At 55.9% G+C, this 14,367-nt stretch overlaps 1 protein-coding gene across 1 annotated transcript; it reads right to left on the bottom strand.

Annotated features, from left to right (window-relative positions):
* Positions 1-285: 285 nt before the first annotated feature.
* ABCG4 (ATP binding cassette subfamily G member 4) lies at positions 286-13,808 on the bottom strand. Its single transcript, XM_055306068.1, has 15 exons — positions 13,742-13,808; positions 12,794-13,043; positions 8,371-8,488; positions 8,110-8,242; positions 7,925-7,975; positions 7,568-7,713; positions 6,359-6,482; positions 6,115-6,229; positions 5,797-5,939; positions 4,280-4,378; positions 3,909-4,077; positions 3,711-3,811; positions 2,470-2,628; positions 2,188-2,306; positions 286-2,035 (listed from the first exon to the last, which is right to left on the bottom strand). The coding sequence occupies exons 2-15, from the start codon at positions 13,029-13,031 to the stop codon at positions 1,810-1,812; spliced, it is 1,941 nt and encodes a 646-aa protein (XP_055162043.1). The 5' UTR covers positions 13,032-13,043; positions 13,742-13,808; the 3' UTR covers positions 286-1,809.
* Positions 13,809-14,367: the final 559 nt, after the last annotated feature.

Raw genomic sequence — 14,367 nt, 5'->3', positions numbered from 1 at the left:
TTTATTTATTCATGAGAGACACAGAGAGAGAGGCAGAGACATAGGCAGAGGGAGAAGCAGGCTCCCTATGGGGAGCCCGATGAGGGACTCTGATCCCAGGACTCTGGGATCGTGACCTGAGCCAAAGGCAGATGCTCAACCACTGAGCCACCCAGGCATCCATCCCCACAGATTTCTTTCAAGTGTTTTGAAGACCCACCATAGACTATGGTACCAGGTGCCACAGCCAGACACATTTACACATGCATACTGTATAAATATAGGTTTTATTAATAATGGGTGAAGTCCCACAAATACAACTGGCATCTCTGGGTGATGGGGAATATCTGTGGCAGGGTAAGAGAAGAAAGAGTGGTATGTGCACAGGAATAAGGGGGGGTGGGGTGGGGGAGAACCCTAGGGGGGCGGGAAAATCAGAAGTGGCGTGAGTCTGGACCTACCACGAAAGCCAGACATGCTCTGTGTCTGTTGCTCTGGTGCCCAGGGGCTAATGTGGCTGATGGGAAGGCAGGGAGGGTATGGAGAGACCCAGATAGGAGTTTGAATGAGCAGCAGGTGGCGGGGCAAGGGGGCAGCGGAGCGAAAATGCCAGCTTGACGCACAAAAGAAGGGCGATGGGGTGGCAGTGGCCGAAGCCAACTTACGCCCGTGCGTGTGCCTGTGTTGGCTCCTGAGCTCCGGGGAGCTACTGCCTGTGCCACCCTTGCTTTGGAGGGGAAGGAAGACTCAGGGATAGACACCTGCAGATCCCAGGACACCCTGGGTGGCACCAGCCTCACCCTTATAGTCAAAGCGGCATCCTCAGAAGGGGTTGGCACTGCCCTTTCTGCAGCATCCACCACCGCCACCACCACCACTACCACCACCACCACCACCACCATGCCACCACTGCTCCTCCTCAGAGCTGTAGGGGACAGTGAGTGTGTGTTGGGGCGAGATTGCCTGTTCACATGTATGTGCCTGTAACTGGAGAGGGTAGGGAGTGTTGCAGGACCAAGCAGGAGAAGCAAGAAAGGAGGCTTGGTCTTCTCCTACTCACGCCCCAGAATAAAGTGCATTCTCCAGTTCCAATGGCAGGTGGGAGAGAAACACAGACATTATTGCAGAGGTGCCACCAGACCCTACCCCCGCCAAAGGGGACAGGGAAGGGGATGGGGCATCGCATGGCCCCAGGCCTCTCCAATCCCCAGGATTGGGAGGGGATGGCCCAGACAGGAAACCCAGCTTCTGTTCCAGCAGATTGTCCAAATCAGCCAGGTCTGGGGGTGGGGAGAAGGTGAGGAGGAGGAAGAGACTTCCAGAGCCTTTCCTGCTCCATTCCAATGTCCAAATGGGACTTCCAGGGGACCCCACCAGGGCCCAGCCCTGGAACCCGAACCTTAGAACAGCCCAGTTTACAAACACTTGTGTGGTAGGGACCCCCCAGAGGGGGCCACTTTGGTCAGTTGTAAATGGGGGCCTGGAGAACCTAGGGCTCCCAGGCAGACAACAGAGGAGGGTGCCGAGGGCAAGAAGGAGGGTGGCAGCCTCCTAGTGGTCTTTGCATGCAGATGTTGGAGAGAGTAGGGAGGAAGCTACAAACTGCATCAACTGGGGAAGACTCCTGGGCATGGCAGGGAGGGCTGGAGCCCCCGTGGCCACAGCCACGGCTGGGAGCACAGTCCAGCAACCAACCCGTGGAGGAGCTGAGAGAGGGGAAGGTGGCTGCACCAGCAACCAGTGCCAAAGTCTATAAGGTTAAAACAGTCCCAGAGGGCTGAGGCTGGGGGCTTCCACTGCGGGGGCTGGGGCGCAGGTCCGGGCAAGCCTCTATCTCTCCGACTTGACCCGGTAACGGAGCACAAGGTATGCCAGCAACCGCAAGGCCAGGAAGAAGATGCCCAAGACCAGGAAGTCCAGGTAGAGCTTGGCATCCTCCACATCCAGTGCTCGGAGGATACTCTGTGGATTCTGGAAAGGGCAGTGTTCCTCCAAGCAGGTCAGATCGTCTCGATCCATGCCATAGATGGTGAGAATCACACCCTCAAAGCCATACCTGTGCACGCGGGGACATCAGAGCAGGATACAGAGCATAGGGTCACTGTTCCCTGGGCAAACTGCCAGGGCCCAGCTGCAACTCTCTCATCCCTGCGGCCCGGGCTCCTGCAGGGAGGAGCAGGGACAGATGGTGAGGGCAGGGGCACTGACCTGACATAGGAGAGGTAGGAGCTCCACTGCAGGTAAGTGGGGATGGTCTTGAAGCTGACAAAGAAACCGGAGAACAAGAGGACAGGGATGGCGGTAACTGGACCCACAAAGGTGGCCACCTGGAGGGGAGGGAAGGGGACTGTCACAGAAGTGACCAGGACAGACCCAGGACTGGGGAGGCCCACGGTTTCCCCCCAATTTATTCCACTCCTTAGGTCAGCCCCTGCTTCCTCCCACCAGACCCCAGCCCCTCTTAGGATCCCCAGGTGCCAGCCCTCCCACCTGTAGGGAATTGGAGGCAGCTCCAATCAGCAGCCCCAAAGACTGGGCCACCAAGGCTGTGGCCGTGGCCAGGGCTGAGAAGAGCAGAAAGCGACTGGTTTCTGCTGGCTGGCCTGTCATCCAGTACATGATGCTGCAGTACACCACCGGGCACACCACCTGGGGAGTGGGCACAGGTCTGAGCAGGGAATGAGAACCATGGTGGCCCAGAGCCTCCATTCCAACTGGGCAGGAACCCCTAGAAGAGTTCTTCCTAGAGCAGCCATGCTTAGTCCTGTCCCCATGCTCTATACTGTCCCCCCAGGTTGATACATGTCCTCTTGCTTCTCTACTGGATGACCCTCATTCATACTCCAGTGTCACCATTTCCATTAGGCCCCTTCTGACTGGTTCAGACATGGTGACATCTCCATATTTGAGCTCCTAAACTGGACCAGCTTATTCTTTATATTGCTGATGAATTAACTCTACATGTGGACACATCTTGTCCCCCTCAGAGCTACCACCTGCAGGAGGCCAGAATCCAAGCCTGGCATTGGATAGTCATGCAGGCTGTTCCCTATATTAGGGCGCCTAATCAGGAGGCCACCAGAGGCCGAGATCCAGCCGTGCTCTTCTCACGAAGCCTTGCACCGTGGCATGTGCAGCATCCACCCTGAGGAAGGGGCATCTTTTTCTAATTTGCACACAGCTGCCCTACAGATTACTGGTGGCCCCAGATCTTGGAACAGAGAGCTAGTGGCAATAAAACCAATCCAAACCAGCTATTGTTGGGCATTTTAGTACATGCCAAGCAATATTCTAAGTCCTTTAGTGTATTAACTCTTGGTTTGTCACAAACAGTTCTGAAGTGGATCCTCGCATCTTTCTACCTTATAGATGGGGATATGGAAGCAGAGAGAGACAAAGCTAACAAGTAGCAGTAAGGCTCTAGCGCCCACTCTAGCTACCCTCCACTGCCGTGGCTCCGATTTACAGAGTCATTCATAGGGTTATTATTTTCATCATTCTCTGGTTGTCATCAGTTGTTCCCTCATGAACATAAGTTCCACAAGCTCAAGATCACCTCTGTCTTATTCGTTTGCTGGATCCCGATGCCTGGCCCAGAGCCTGGTGTGCAGTAAGTACTCCCCACCTATTTGCTAAGTGAGGAGGAAATGAAAGGACAGCAGGTGACAGGGTTGAAGGAGGCAAGCAAGCAAAGGCAGAAGAAGCCAGACAGGAGGGAGGAGGAGGATTACCTGAAAGGGCACATCGGCCATGGTCTTAGCCAGGTAATATGCTTTGAGGCTGTACCAGTAGTTGAGATGCTCCCTCATGAAGACAGCCATCTCTAAGGGGACTGAGGACACGGGCAGGTGAGGCCCAGCTGGCTGACATCCCGGCCCCGACCCTGAGCCCCTCTACCCCCAGCCCCCGCCCAGGGCAGCTCAGCTCACAGGTGAGCACAGTTGGCATAAGGGCAGCAAACATGAGGAACAGCATGGAGAAGAAGAGGCAGCCGGTGTTGTTGAAGACCTTGCTGGCATCGTTACCGATGTGCAGGTAAAGGAGACCAATGAGCACGCCGATTACCACGTGGGACACAAAGCGCAGGTGGGTCAGGACCTGAGTGAGGAGAGGGGATGGGCCACAGGCCAGGGATGGGCAGGCCACACTGGGGTAGGAACTCAGAGCTGCCCTCACAGACACATAGACCCACAGAGCCTTGGGAGGCTGCTGGCTGGTGGGAGGGGGGCAGGGTGCATTCCCACCCCAGCTGTTGAGGTCCTTCACCCCCCCAAAGCCTTCCCCCAACTTGATGCCTCACCGTGTCCCTGAGGATGGACAAGAAGGTCCTCTTGAAGAGGATGCAGAACTGTGTGAGGGTGCTAGTGGCAAAGGTGTGGCTTTCAATGGGATCCACTTCCTGGGGAGAGGACATTGGATCAGGTGAGCCCACCCCACCCACCCACCACACACCCAGCTCAGTGAGGGGAAACTCTTGAGCCCTTCCCCAGGCCAGGGGTCCTCCAGTCCTTTCTGTACTGATGGAAAATTCTCCACCATTGAGTGGTGTGCCTGGAAGCTGGCCTCAGGGTCGTGATTTGGAGTGAGATTCAGAGAGAGAGAGAGAGAGAGAGACAAGGAGCGAGTAAAAACTTGAGAGGGAGGAGAGAGCCAGGACATCGAGGACACCTGTGGGGGCTAACAGTAGAACAATCACTCCTCTTCTTGTCTTTACTCCATCAAGAAACATTTACCCAAAGGGCATAGTACCTTTACGCCACCAGTGTCACAATCATAATTTAACAACAATCATAATGATGGCAACTACAACCAGCCTTTCTGGCTTTTGAAGCTGGCATCCATCTTGTCGGTTCGGATGAAAGCATGAACACCAGAGGTCATATGGCCCCCAGGCACGGCTGGCCCAACCCCAGGACCTGTAGGAATGGAACCCCACTAGCTTACAAGTGGTGCCTCAGCACTGCCCTAAAGATAGCATCACCAGGCAGACCAAATAAAACCTCTAATATAAAAACTAAGGATGTGTTTCAGGTTTCAAGTCTCTTGAGATGGAAAAGACCTCTAGGGTTCAGACATAACAAGCACTGGAGCACCTGCTGGCATGACTTTATGGGTCTCTGGTCAATGACATCCACCTTTTTAAGAGTACCTGGCCCCAACCTGTGGACTCAAAAACTCTCCCTTGCAAGCCACTGGGGAGTTTGAGACTTCTGAGCCCCTCTTCCGAGCTCCCTGTTCTCCTGGGTGGCTCTCCGCCAGTAAATTGCCTATGTCCTTTCACTGCACAGGCCCACTGTCTGTTTTTGTTGACTTGCTACACGAACTCTCCTTTAGTTTGGAGACATTTTCAAGGGTCACAGTATCTCATTTAGGAAAAAGAACCAACACCGAACGAACACCAGCTGTACCAGCGACGGTGCAAAGAGGTTTATGCGATGATCTAGTTAGTCTTCCCAATAACCCTGGGGGGAAGTGTCATCACCTCTGGGCTGGAGATGACAGCAAGACACATGGGCCACGAGGCAAGGGACAGCATTGGGTTTGCTTACCAGGTGGCACTGTGCACCATACCAAGGACACTTAGTAAGAATTTGCTGAACAAATAAATGAACGAGAATGCCAAAGCTCAGAGGTTGACCAACGTGCCCAAGGTCACGCAGGTGTTAGCAGTAGGTCTATTCCAAGTTCTGGGGTCTTCCTAGCACCTAATGGTTGTGATGCCTCTGGGGGACAGTCTCTTTGGCAGGGCCATCATCCATGGTCCCATCTACCCTTCCCTTCCACTTTTCTCTCTCTGCCCTCTCCACCTCTACTCACCTGAGGGCAAGGGGGGCATGGGGTGGGGACTTCGTTCTTCTCAGGGCTGCTCTTCTTCTCAGCCATGGCACAGAGCCCATTCTGTACAGCCCTGAACAGCATGGGGTTCAGGTCTCCATACTCTCCAGAGGCCACTTCGATGACTGGGGGACACAGAGGTGAGTGCTTGGCTAAGATCTATCCTTGATTCCCAAGGGCGAGCCAGCCCCTCCATGGATGGGGGAAGGCAAGGGACAGTGAGACCTCCCCAGGGAGGCCCAGGTGCATGATCCAATCCCCCAGATTTGGCCCAGCACCATACCCCAGGCCCCCACTCACTGAAATCAGCCGGGTTGTGGTAGGTGGGGCAGTGCAAGCCAAGCCCCTTCAGGTAGGGGATCAGGTTGGTGACCACGCCCTTGAAGATGCACTGACCTTGACTCAGGATGTAGAGCTGAGGCAGAAAGGGAAGGGTGAGGAGAACACAACCAGTGGATGAGGCAGGGCCCCACTAGCACCTCTACTGACACTTTCCACTCTCCCCATGGCAGGCCAGTCCCCTGTGATGCCCAGGCCCCCTCACCTTGTCAAACATCTCAAAGAGCTTGGCACTGGGCTGGTGGATGGTGCAGATGATCGTCCGGCCCCCCTGGGCCAGGGACTTCATGAGGGACACCACTTGGCAACAGGAGGCACTGTCCAGACCACTGTCCAGAGAAAGGCCACCAGGGGGTGAGGTGTGGTGGGCAGAGCCAAGAGAAGGGAGTGTTTGGGGTGGGGCAGCTGCTACGAAGGGGAAGGAGCTGGCAGGAAGGGAGTCACTCTGGCCGTGCCCGATAGCCTGTACATACTAGATGATTTGGGCGTTTGGAGATACCAAGAACCCCAGAGCGCCACTCAGTCTAACAAGCAGACATGGAGTGAGCATCTATTGAATGGCAGACACTAGGATCACAATGATGGGCAACTAAGACACAGACTCTGCTCCAGAGGGAGAGTGAGTGAACACAGATCAGTCAGGACAATGTGGAACAAGCCGCAGAAAACACAGGATGACAAAGAGGGGGAGATTCAGATCTGTGGCCCAGGGGCTGGAGGGCAGTCGGAGAAGTTTCCTGAGTGCATGTGGAAGAAGGAGGAGCTGAGCCAGCTGACAGCATTAGGGCAGGCGTGGTGGCCAAGGGCATCCCAGACAGGAGACACAACATGTGCAGAGCTTAGAGGCATGAAACACATGGCTGGCCCAGGGAATTATAAGCAATTCAGTGTTATTAGAGCATAAAATACAAGACAGCATGAAGCAAGACGGGAGGCTGGAGAAATAGGTTCAGCCCAGGCCCTTGTAAGTCCTCGGACTTTATTCTGAGGGCAAATGGGACTGGCTGTGTGTTTTCAAACCGGGGAGTAGGCATGGCCAGGGAACGAGGAGTCTGGGGTAGATAAGCAGGCAAGAGCTGATGACGTCCAGAACTTAAGTACTGGCACCAGGGATGGGGGAAGGGCGAATCTGAGAGAAAGGAGGTAGAATCAGCAGGATTGGGTGACTGATTGCGGGGAAGAGAAGCAGAGGGAGACATCAGTCAAGGAGGACATAGAATTTCTGCCTACGTGAAGGATGGGGCTGCCACGGCAACAGGATTGGCAGGGATGGATGAGGAGTAAGCCCTTCTCTGGGCCCCAGGAGGCTGCTGGGCAGGGACTCCGGTCTCAGCAGGGGAGCAGATGCAGCCTCCTGCCCTGGCTAAGGGCTGAGGGAGAGGGCTTCCTGGTGGGAGAGGCCAGGAAGAAATACCTGGTGGGCTCGTCAAAGAACATGACGGGTGGGTTGTTGACCAGCTCCAGGGCGATGGCCAGGCGTTTCCTCTGCCCACCAGAGAGCAGGGCTGTCCTCGTGTGGGAGCAGGACATCAGGCCCAGTGCTGTCAGGATCTCTGTCACCTGGCCCAGCCCCCCCCACCCGGCCCAGGTCAGCTTCAGAATCTCTGTTCCTCCCCACCTCCATGCCACCCCAATTTACAGAAGCTTTCCCTTGGGTCTATTTGGCCTCCAGTGTCCCAGCCCCCAACTCAGGACCCCACAACTCCAGAGCACAAAAAGGGCACCTGTCCTGTCCCCCCGACCCCACCCCAGCTTCCTCTTCCCCACTCACCAGCTCCTTCTTCACCTCCTGCTTCTCACTCAGCTTCAGGTTAGCGGAGACCTGAGGCCCAGAGAGCAGGCAGGTCAGAGATGGGTGGGAGGAGGGCCCTGCCTTGACCCCTCTGCCACTGAGGAGGATGGGGACAGCAGACAGACGCGGGGGCTGGCAGAGGGAGCCGGCCTCCCAGCCCTTACCATCATGGCTTCCAACACCGTGAGGTGTGGCAGCAGCATGTCGTCCTGCATGATATAACAGGACATCTTGCGGAAAGTCCTCAGTTCCCGCGGCCTCCCGTTGACCAGGATCTGCCCTTTCATTCCAGACTCCCTGAGGGAACATTGGTCGCAGATGGAGGTGTCGAGGCCACTTCAGAACACCTTCCATGCTCCCCAGGGTATCCTCCTTTCTGGCTCCTGCCCCATCCCTCACCTCCCCCACCCCCGCCCCGCCCTCACCTGTATCCTGCCAAGATGTTCATGAATGTGGATTTGCCAGCCCCTGAGGGGCCCATGATGCCAATCAGCTCCCGGCGGCAGAATTTACCTGACAGGCACTTGAGGAGGGTCTTATAACCTGCGGTAAGGGAGGAAGGGAAGAACTTCTAAACAGGGTTCCAGGGCACAGAGGCACCCAAAACTCTGAGGAGTGGCCCTGGCTATTAGTGAACTAGGCAGCCCCCTACTCAGGGAGGTTGGTCAGGGTGGAGGAACAAGCTTCCAACTGGCAAGGGTATTCACACCCTCTGCTCCTGTTCCCCGAGAGCTGCCCGCTACTAATGTCAGAGAACCAGAGGTGACCACACCCTTCAGTAGGCCATGAAAGAAACCTCCACACCTCACGGATGGGCATGGAGGGGGATCAAGTCTATCAATGACCCTGCTCCCCTTCTATAAACATAGTCGTCATCCTCACTCCCTCTGGGAAGACTTTGACAGGCATCAGCCTGAGTGAGCTAGTTAAAGGTCCTCTGTGTTCCCCTGGCACTTTGCATATGCCAGCATGTTTGCTACTTGAGGTCCCTGTCTCACCCCTGTCCCCCAGGCTCATAAGTCTGTGAGCTACTTGGGGACAGAGTCTGTGTCTTACTCATCTTTGTCACCTCAGCAGACTGGCATGTACTAGCCGCTCACTGAGTGTTTTGTGAGTGCATGTTCCCAGCACTTTTGCCTCTTTCTGAAAAAGCCTTCTTCTTTGGGCTCTCTTGACCCCCTAGGCTCCCTTCTGCAGCCCCTAGTATGGCTCAGTAAAATCTTATGGTTCATCCATTCACTAGGAGGGAGCAGATGCATTAAGAGCACTGATCTGGGGGCACCAGGTAGCTCAGTGGTTGAGCCTCTGCCTTTGGCTCAGGTTGTGATCCAGGGTCCTGGGATCGAGTCCCACATTGGGTTCCCTGCGGGGAGCCTGCTTCTCCCTCTGCCTGTGTCTCTACCTCTTTCTGTCTCTCTCATGAATGAATAAATAAAATCTTAAAAAAAATAAGAGCACTGATTTGGAGTCAGGTGGACCATGGTTCAAATTCTGGTTCCATGGGGACCCCTGGATGGCTCAGTGGTTTAGCACCTGCCTTTGGCCCAGGGCGTGATCCTGAAGTCCCAGGATCAAGTCCCATGTCGGGCTCCTGCATGAAGCCTGCTTCTCTCTCTGCCTATGTCTCTGCCTCTCTCTCTCTCTCTCTCTCTTTCCCTCATGAATAAATAAATAAAATCTTTAAAAAAAATTGTGGTTCCACACCTAGCAGCTGTGTGACCTCAGGCAAGTTGCTTAACTTCTCTGAGCTCCAGGTCCCTCATCTGTAAATGAAGATGATAGTATCTATCTCAAAGGGTTATTATAAAGATTCAATGAGATAATATAAGTAAAGTCTATGACATAGCCCTTGGCACACAGAGTACATTTAAAAAGTGACATTTTACTATTAATTCTATTTGACAAATGCTTATTGATATCTACTACATTCCAAGCTCTGTATCAGACACGGGACAAAAACTGAAGAAGACACCTTTCCTGCATTCGAGAAAGTCACGGTCTAGGTTTAAAAAAAAAAAGATGGAAAACATCTCTGAATAGAGCAAAAATAAGGATTATAACAGAAGCACAAATTAATGTACAATGAGAATGTAGAAAACAGAATTGAGGAGGGGCAAGGGAAAAATTAGGAATGACTTCATGGGAGAAGTGGCATTTAAGCGAAGTCTTGAAGGCTGAGCACCCTTCAAAAATGGAGAGGAAAGTCAGAGGCTCTCCAGTCCTTGGGAGGAAGAGCTCTGCTACATGAGGGCATATATATAACACAAGCCAGGAAGCAGAGGTCAGAGACTACACAGAGTCACTTGGGGAAACAAGGTGGTAGAGAGGAAGGGAGAGGGCATGAGCTGAGCCCTGCCTGCTATGCTTGCAGACCTGCTTCAGTGAGGCAGAAACACCAAGGCCCTACTGCAGATTTGCTCGCTATCACCATTCTCTGACCCCCACAGAGCTCATTTTCCTCTCCCCTCTACCTCTTTAAGCAGAGACAGTGAAGGGATGTGATATTTCACCCTCCCTCCACAGCACCCAGCTGTCCCTCTGGACACATCCATTCAAAAGGAGGCTCAGCTGCTGTCCACTGTGGGGTCCCCCTCACACCAACTGCCTGGATAGTGCTTTACAATTTACAAACTCATTACTTCCACTGCTGCTATAGCAACATGGATGAGCCAAATGGGACCCAGAGACATCCAGTGACTCACCCAAGGTCATACAGCAAGTTCTTTCCTGGGAGAGAGGGAGTCATAGGTTCCATTGCCCTGCCTCAGGGATTAGCACCATCAATCAGAAGGACGTGTGGTTGTGTACTCTAGCAACCGCCTTTCAGAGCGACTCACAGGAAGTGATTTCTTTTGCAGGGGAAGAAACAGGCCATGATCAACCTTCCCCTCATTTAATCCCACCCAAGCACCAGACTGAATACTGATGCCTAATACAAATATCTTACACTTGCATTTTCAAGCATTTTCACAGATAACGCCTTGGCTAAGCTTCACGACACACCTGCGTGCTGGCGATTCTTATGGCCCCAGTTTACAGATGAAGAAAGTGAGTCCAAGAGAGGGTAAGCAGATGGCCCAAGGTCATCTAGCGGACCCGGTGGCTAGAAACCCCGTCTTTGAACACTTGCTCTTCCGCAGCTGCTCATCACGGGAGGGGCCTGCCAGGCCTCCCAGATAAAGACACACCAGAGCCCTAGTCCTGCCTGCATCAGTAACTTTCTCGTGATTTTGTCAACTCACTTAATCTTTGAGGACCTCCGCTTCCTCATCTAGAAAACAAGGATATTAATAACGCCTCCCAAGGCATAATAGGGTTATTGTCAATATTAAGTGGCATATTTAATAATAAGTCATGGGAAAGTGCTTTTGAAAACTAGAAACATCATATATCATTAGAGGAGATGGGTGGCAAGTCCTTACCTGGGCAAGGCAAACACCGCCCTCTCTGCCCGCCCCTCGCTCTTCTTCCCCTCTGCCTACCTTTAATGGCTTTCTGTCCTCCAGACAAGGGGAGAGGGATTCCAGTCAAAAGACAAGTCAAAGAGAGGAGGACAGAGGGCTAAGAAAAGGCAAGAGACAGAAGAGACACCAAAATGGACAGTAGAGAGCATAGGGCTAGCAACGTCAAAGGCAGGAAGCACTTGGTCAGGGGTGCCAATCTGGCTGGGGGTGGGGGGGGCGGTGGAAGCAGCTGGTCCATCTAATTACATTTCTTTCTTATCTTCATATCTCCTTAAAACTGAGGAAAAACAGAACTATAGGAATAATGCCCACCTCCTCATTTCCCCAGAGGTGGTCTTAGGTTCAGCAGAGGCTGAGCAGAGGCTGCTCAGGGACAGGGTACCTGGCAGGGGGTCCAGAGGCCTCAGATTCTATTGACTCAGGCTCTGTGACTTTTTGGGTCACTCAAGAGAGTGAGGGTGGGGAATGCAGAGACAGCTCATGCTCAGCCCTGCTCTGAAGCACCCCAAATTTATTTCTTAAATCTCAGAGAACAATGTCCCAGCTCCACCCCTGACCCACACCCAGCTCTGGGAAACAAAACAAAACAAACCCCCTCAGCTTCTCTATTCCCAGCTCCAGCTGCCCAGGGCAGGCGGGGGCAAGGACCCCAGGGGCTGGTGAGGGTTCCAAGGAAGTCAGAGCCCCAGACCTTACCCACTGGCGCTGATGAGAGAAAAGAGGAGGAGATGAGAATGCTGTACCAGGGAAGTTAAGAGATGCAAGAATAATACACAGAGAGCTGGAAAGCTTGGCTTCTGGTCCCAGCTCTGCCACTTATTGGCTGTGCAGCACTGGTCAAGTTACTCAACTTTCCGGATCCTCAGTTTCCTTATTAGTAACATGGGGATGTCACCTATCCTGCTAAACCTTCACCCTCCCTGCCTCGGAGGACTTCAGCAAGAATGAAGTAAGATGACAGGAATGAGAACATCTTTTAAAGTGAGCAGTGTTCTATACCTACAAGGATATTGCTAACCACTGAGGAGGGCTGCAATACAGCTCCTGATTTCTCATACCAGGCCACGAAGCCCGGAATTCTACCTAAAATAAAGGCAGACTCCTCAAGGACCACTTAAGGACCAGAGGTTAGAGTGTCATCTTAGAGGAGGAAAGCTTCAATAGCCAGTTGGACCTAGTGTCCCCCAGTGCTCACAGGTGTGTGTATGGGGGACGGGCAGGAACTGGCCCGGCAACTGTGTGCACAGTCAGTGGTGGGTTGAGATTTCAGCGGCTCCCACAGAGCCCACTGGGGCGGAACTTACGGAACAGGAGACACCCAGGCCTCCTGCTCTCTACGAGACTCCTGGGGGCTCCACAGCTCCCCACCTGGCTGCCCCCTTACCCCGTTTGCGCCAGCAGGGCCCCTCCCGCACGGAGTAGGACAGCTCCACGAACTCGATGTCCACCGCGGAGCGCTTGGGGAGGTGGGAGAAGCGCTGGGCTTCGGTGATGTGGTTCTCCACCTTCTTCAGGTGCGTGGTCAGCATCGGGGGCTCCGCCCCGTCCTCCAACGCCACGGCCATGGCCACGGCCCCGGGTCCCAGTCCACAGCCCACGGCCTCCAGCGCCTTCTCCGCCATCACGCCGCCGGCCTGCAGGGAGAGGGCCTGCTCAGTTCGGGGGCAGACCCCCCGCAAGCCCTGGCTCAAAGCTCCCTTGCTTGCCGATGTTCCCCCACCCCCACTCCCCGCCTCCTTCGTAGGGCAGATCGGCTACTCGGAGCACCCCACTTCCCACCGCCAGAGCATCTGCCCTCTCCTGCCCCCCACTCCCCGCGTAGCAGCGCTCAGTCCCGACCTCTCCTCGGTCCAGGCAGCCCCAGCCCCAGCCCGGCCCCAGCCCGGCCCCAGCCCGGCCCCTAGAAGCCCTCACCCACCCCCCACCCGCGGCGGCTCTAATCTCCTTACCCCGCAGGCCAGCAGCCCCCGGGGACTGGAGGGTTGGGGGGCGGGGAGGAGGGCAGGGGCGGCCGGCCGAGGCTGCCCGCTAGGAGGGCCGGGGAGCCGGGTGCGCGCAGGGCTGACCGGGGGAAGGCGAAGGAAGAGGAGGCTGCGGGCCTCCCGCCGCATCTCCCGCTGCATCCCCCTCCCCATCCCCGGGCGCGCCGCCGGCCGGCCCCTCCCGCCCGCGCCCCTGCGCCCGCGCGCCCCGGGCTCTCCCCAAAGGCGGGCGCACCACCCGGGCTCAAGACCACCCCTCCCCCGCCGCCGCCGCCGCCGCCGCGCCCCCCGGGGCTCCCCTCCCCATCTCCCCGGCTGCCCCGCTCCCCAGCTCCCGCAAGCCTGGTCACCTTGACGCGCCCCGGGCCGGTGCGGACCGGGAAGCTTGGCGCTGCCGCCGGCCGGGGATGAAGACTCCGGGCTCCTCACCTGCCTCCGGCTGCGGCACCCGCGGCCCGGCTCCCGGTCCCGGCGGCGCGGGCCGGGGCGGGGCCGGGGCGGGGCGGGAGACTGGGGAGGGCCCGGGCCGCGGGTCCGCGGAGAGCTGACGGGGGGCGGGGGGCGAGGGGCGCGCCCCGCCGGGGCTGCGCACGGCCGGTTCCCGGAGCCGGTCCCGGGCGCCGCGTCCTCCCGAGCCTCCCGGCCGCTGCGCTCCGCTCCCAGCTACAGCTCGCCGGCCCGGCTGTTCTTAAAGGGCCCGCACCGCCCCGCAGCCGGCGGGGGGCGAGCAGGGCGAGGGGGACAGCGGAGCAGGTGTGAACCCAGGACTGGGGAAGGGGCGGCGGCGGCGAAGGACCGACGTGGAGACAGTGGGGAAAGGAGAGCCCAAGTCGCTCAGTGGGGACAGGTCCGTGGATTACAAACTAGGCAAGGTGGTGTGCGTATAGGGTGGGGGTGGGCACTGGGGTGCAGGTGCCATCACTCTCAAGGGGCTGTGAAGCTGTTAGATGTCTGCACCATTCCCCCACCAATTTCC

Source organism: Nyctereutes procyonoides, unplaced genomic scaffold (assembly GCF_905146905.1).
Source record: "Nyctereutes procyonoides isolate TBG_1078 unplaced genomic scaffold, NYPRO_anot_genome, whole genome shotgun sequence".
Classification (NCBI taxonomy): domain Eukaryota; kingdom Metazoa; phylum Chordata; class Mammalia; order Carnivora; family Canidae; genus Nyctereutes; species Nyctereutes procyonoides.
Note: the sequence above shows the minus strand (reverse complement) of the source record. Positions and strands in the feature narration are given on the sequence as shown.

Bases quoted from the DNA above. Each gene is read 5' to 3' on its own strand.
- ABCG4 (XM_055306068.1), bottom strand. From the start codon at position 13,031: ATGGCGGAGAAGGCGCTGGAGGCCGTGGGCTGTGGACTGGGACCCGGG. The intron at 5,940-6,114 runs GTGAGTGGGGGC...TGTGTCCCCCAG, and splicing joins CCACAACCCGGCTGATTTCA to TCATCGAAGTGGCCTCTGGA. The intron at 2,307-2,469 runs GTGGGAGGGCTG...CCTCCCCTCCAG, and splicing joins CTGCCTCCAATTCCCTACAG to GTGGCCACCTTTGTGGGTCC.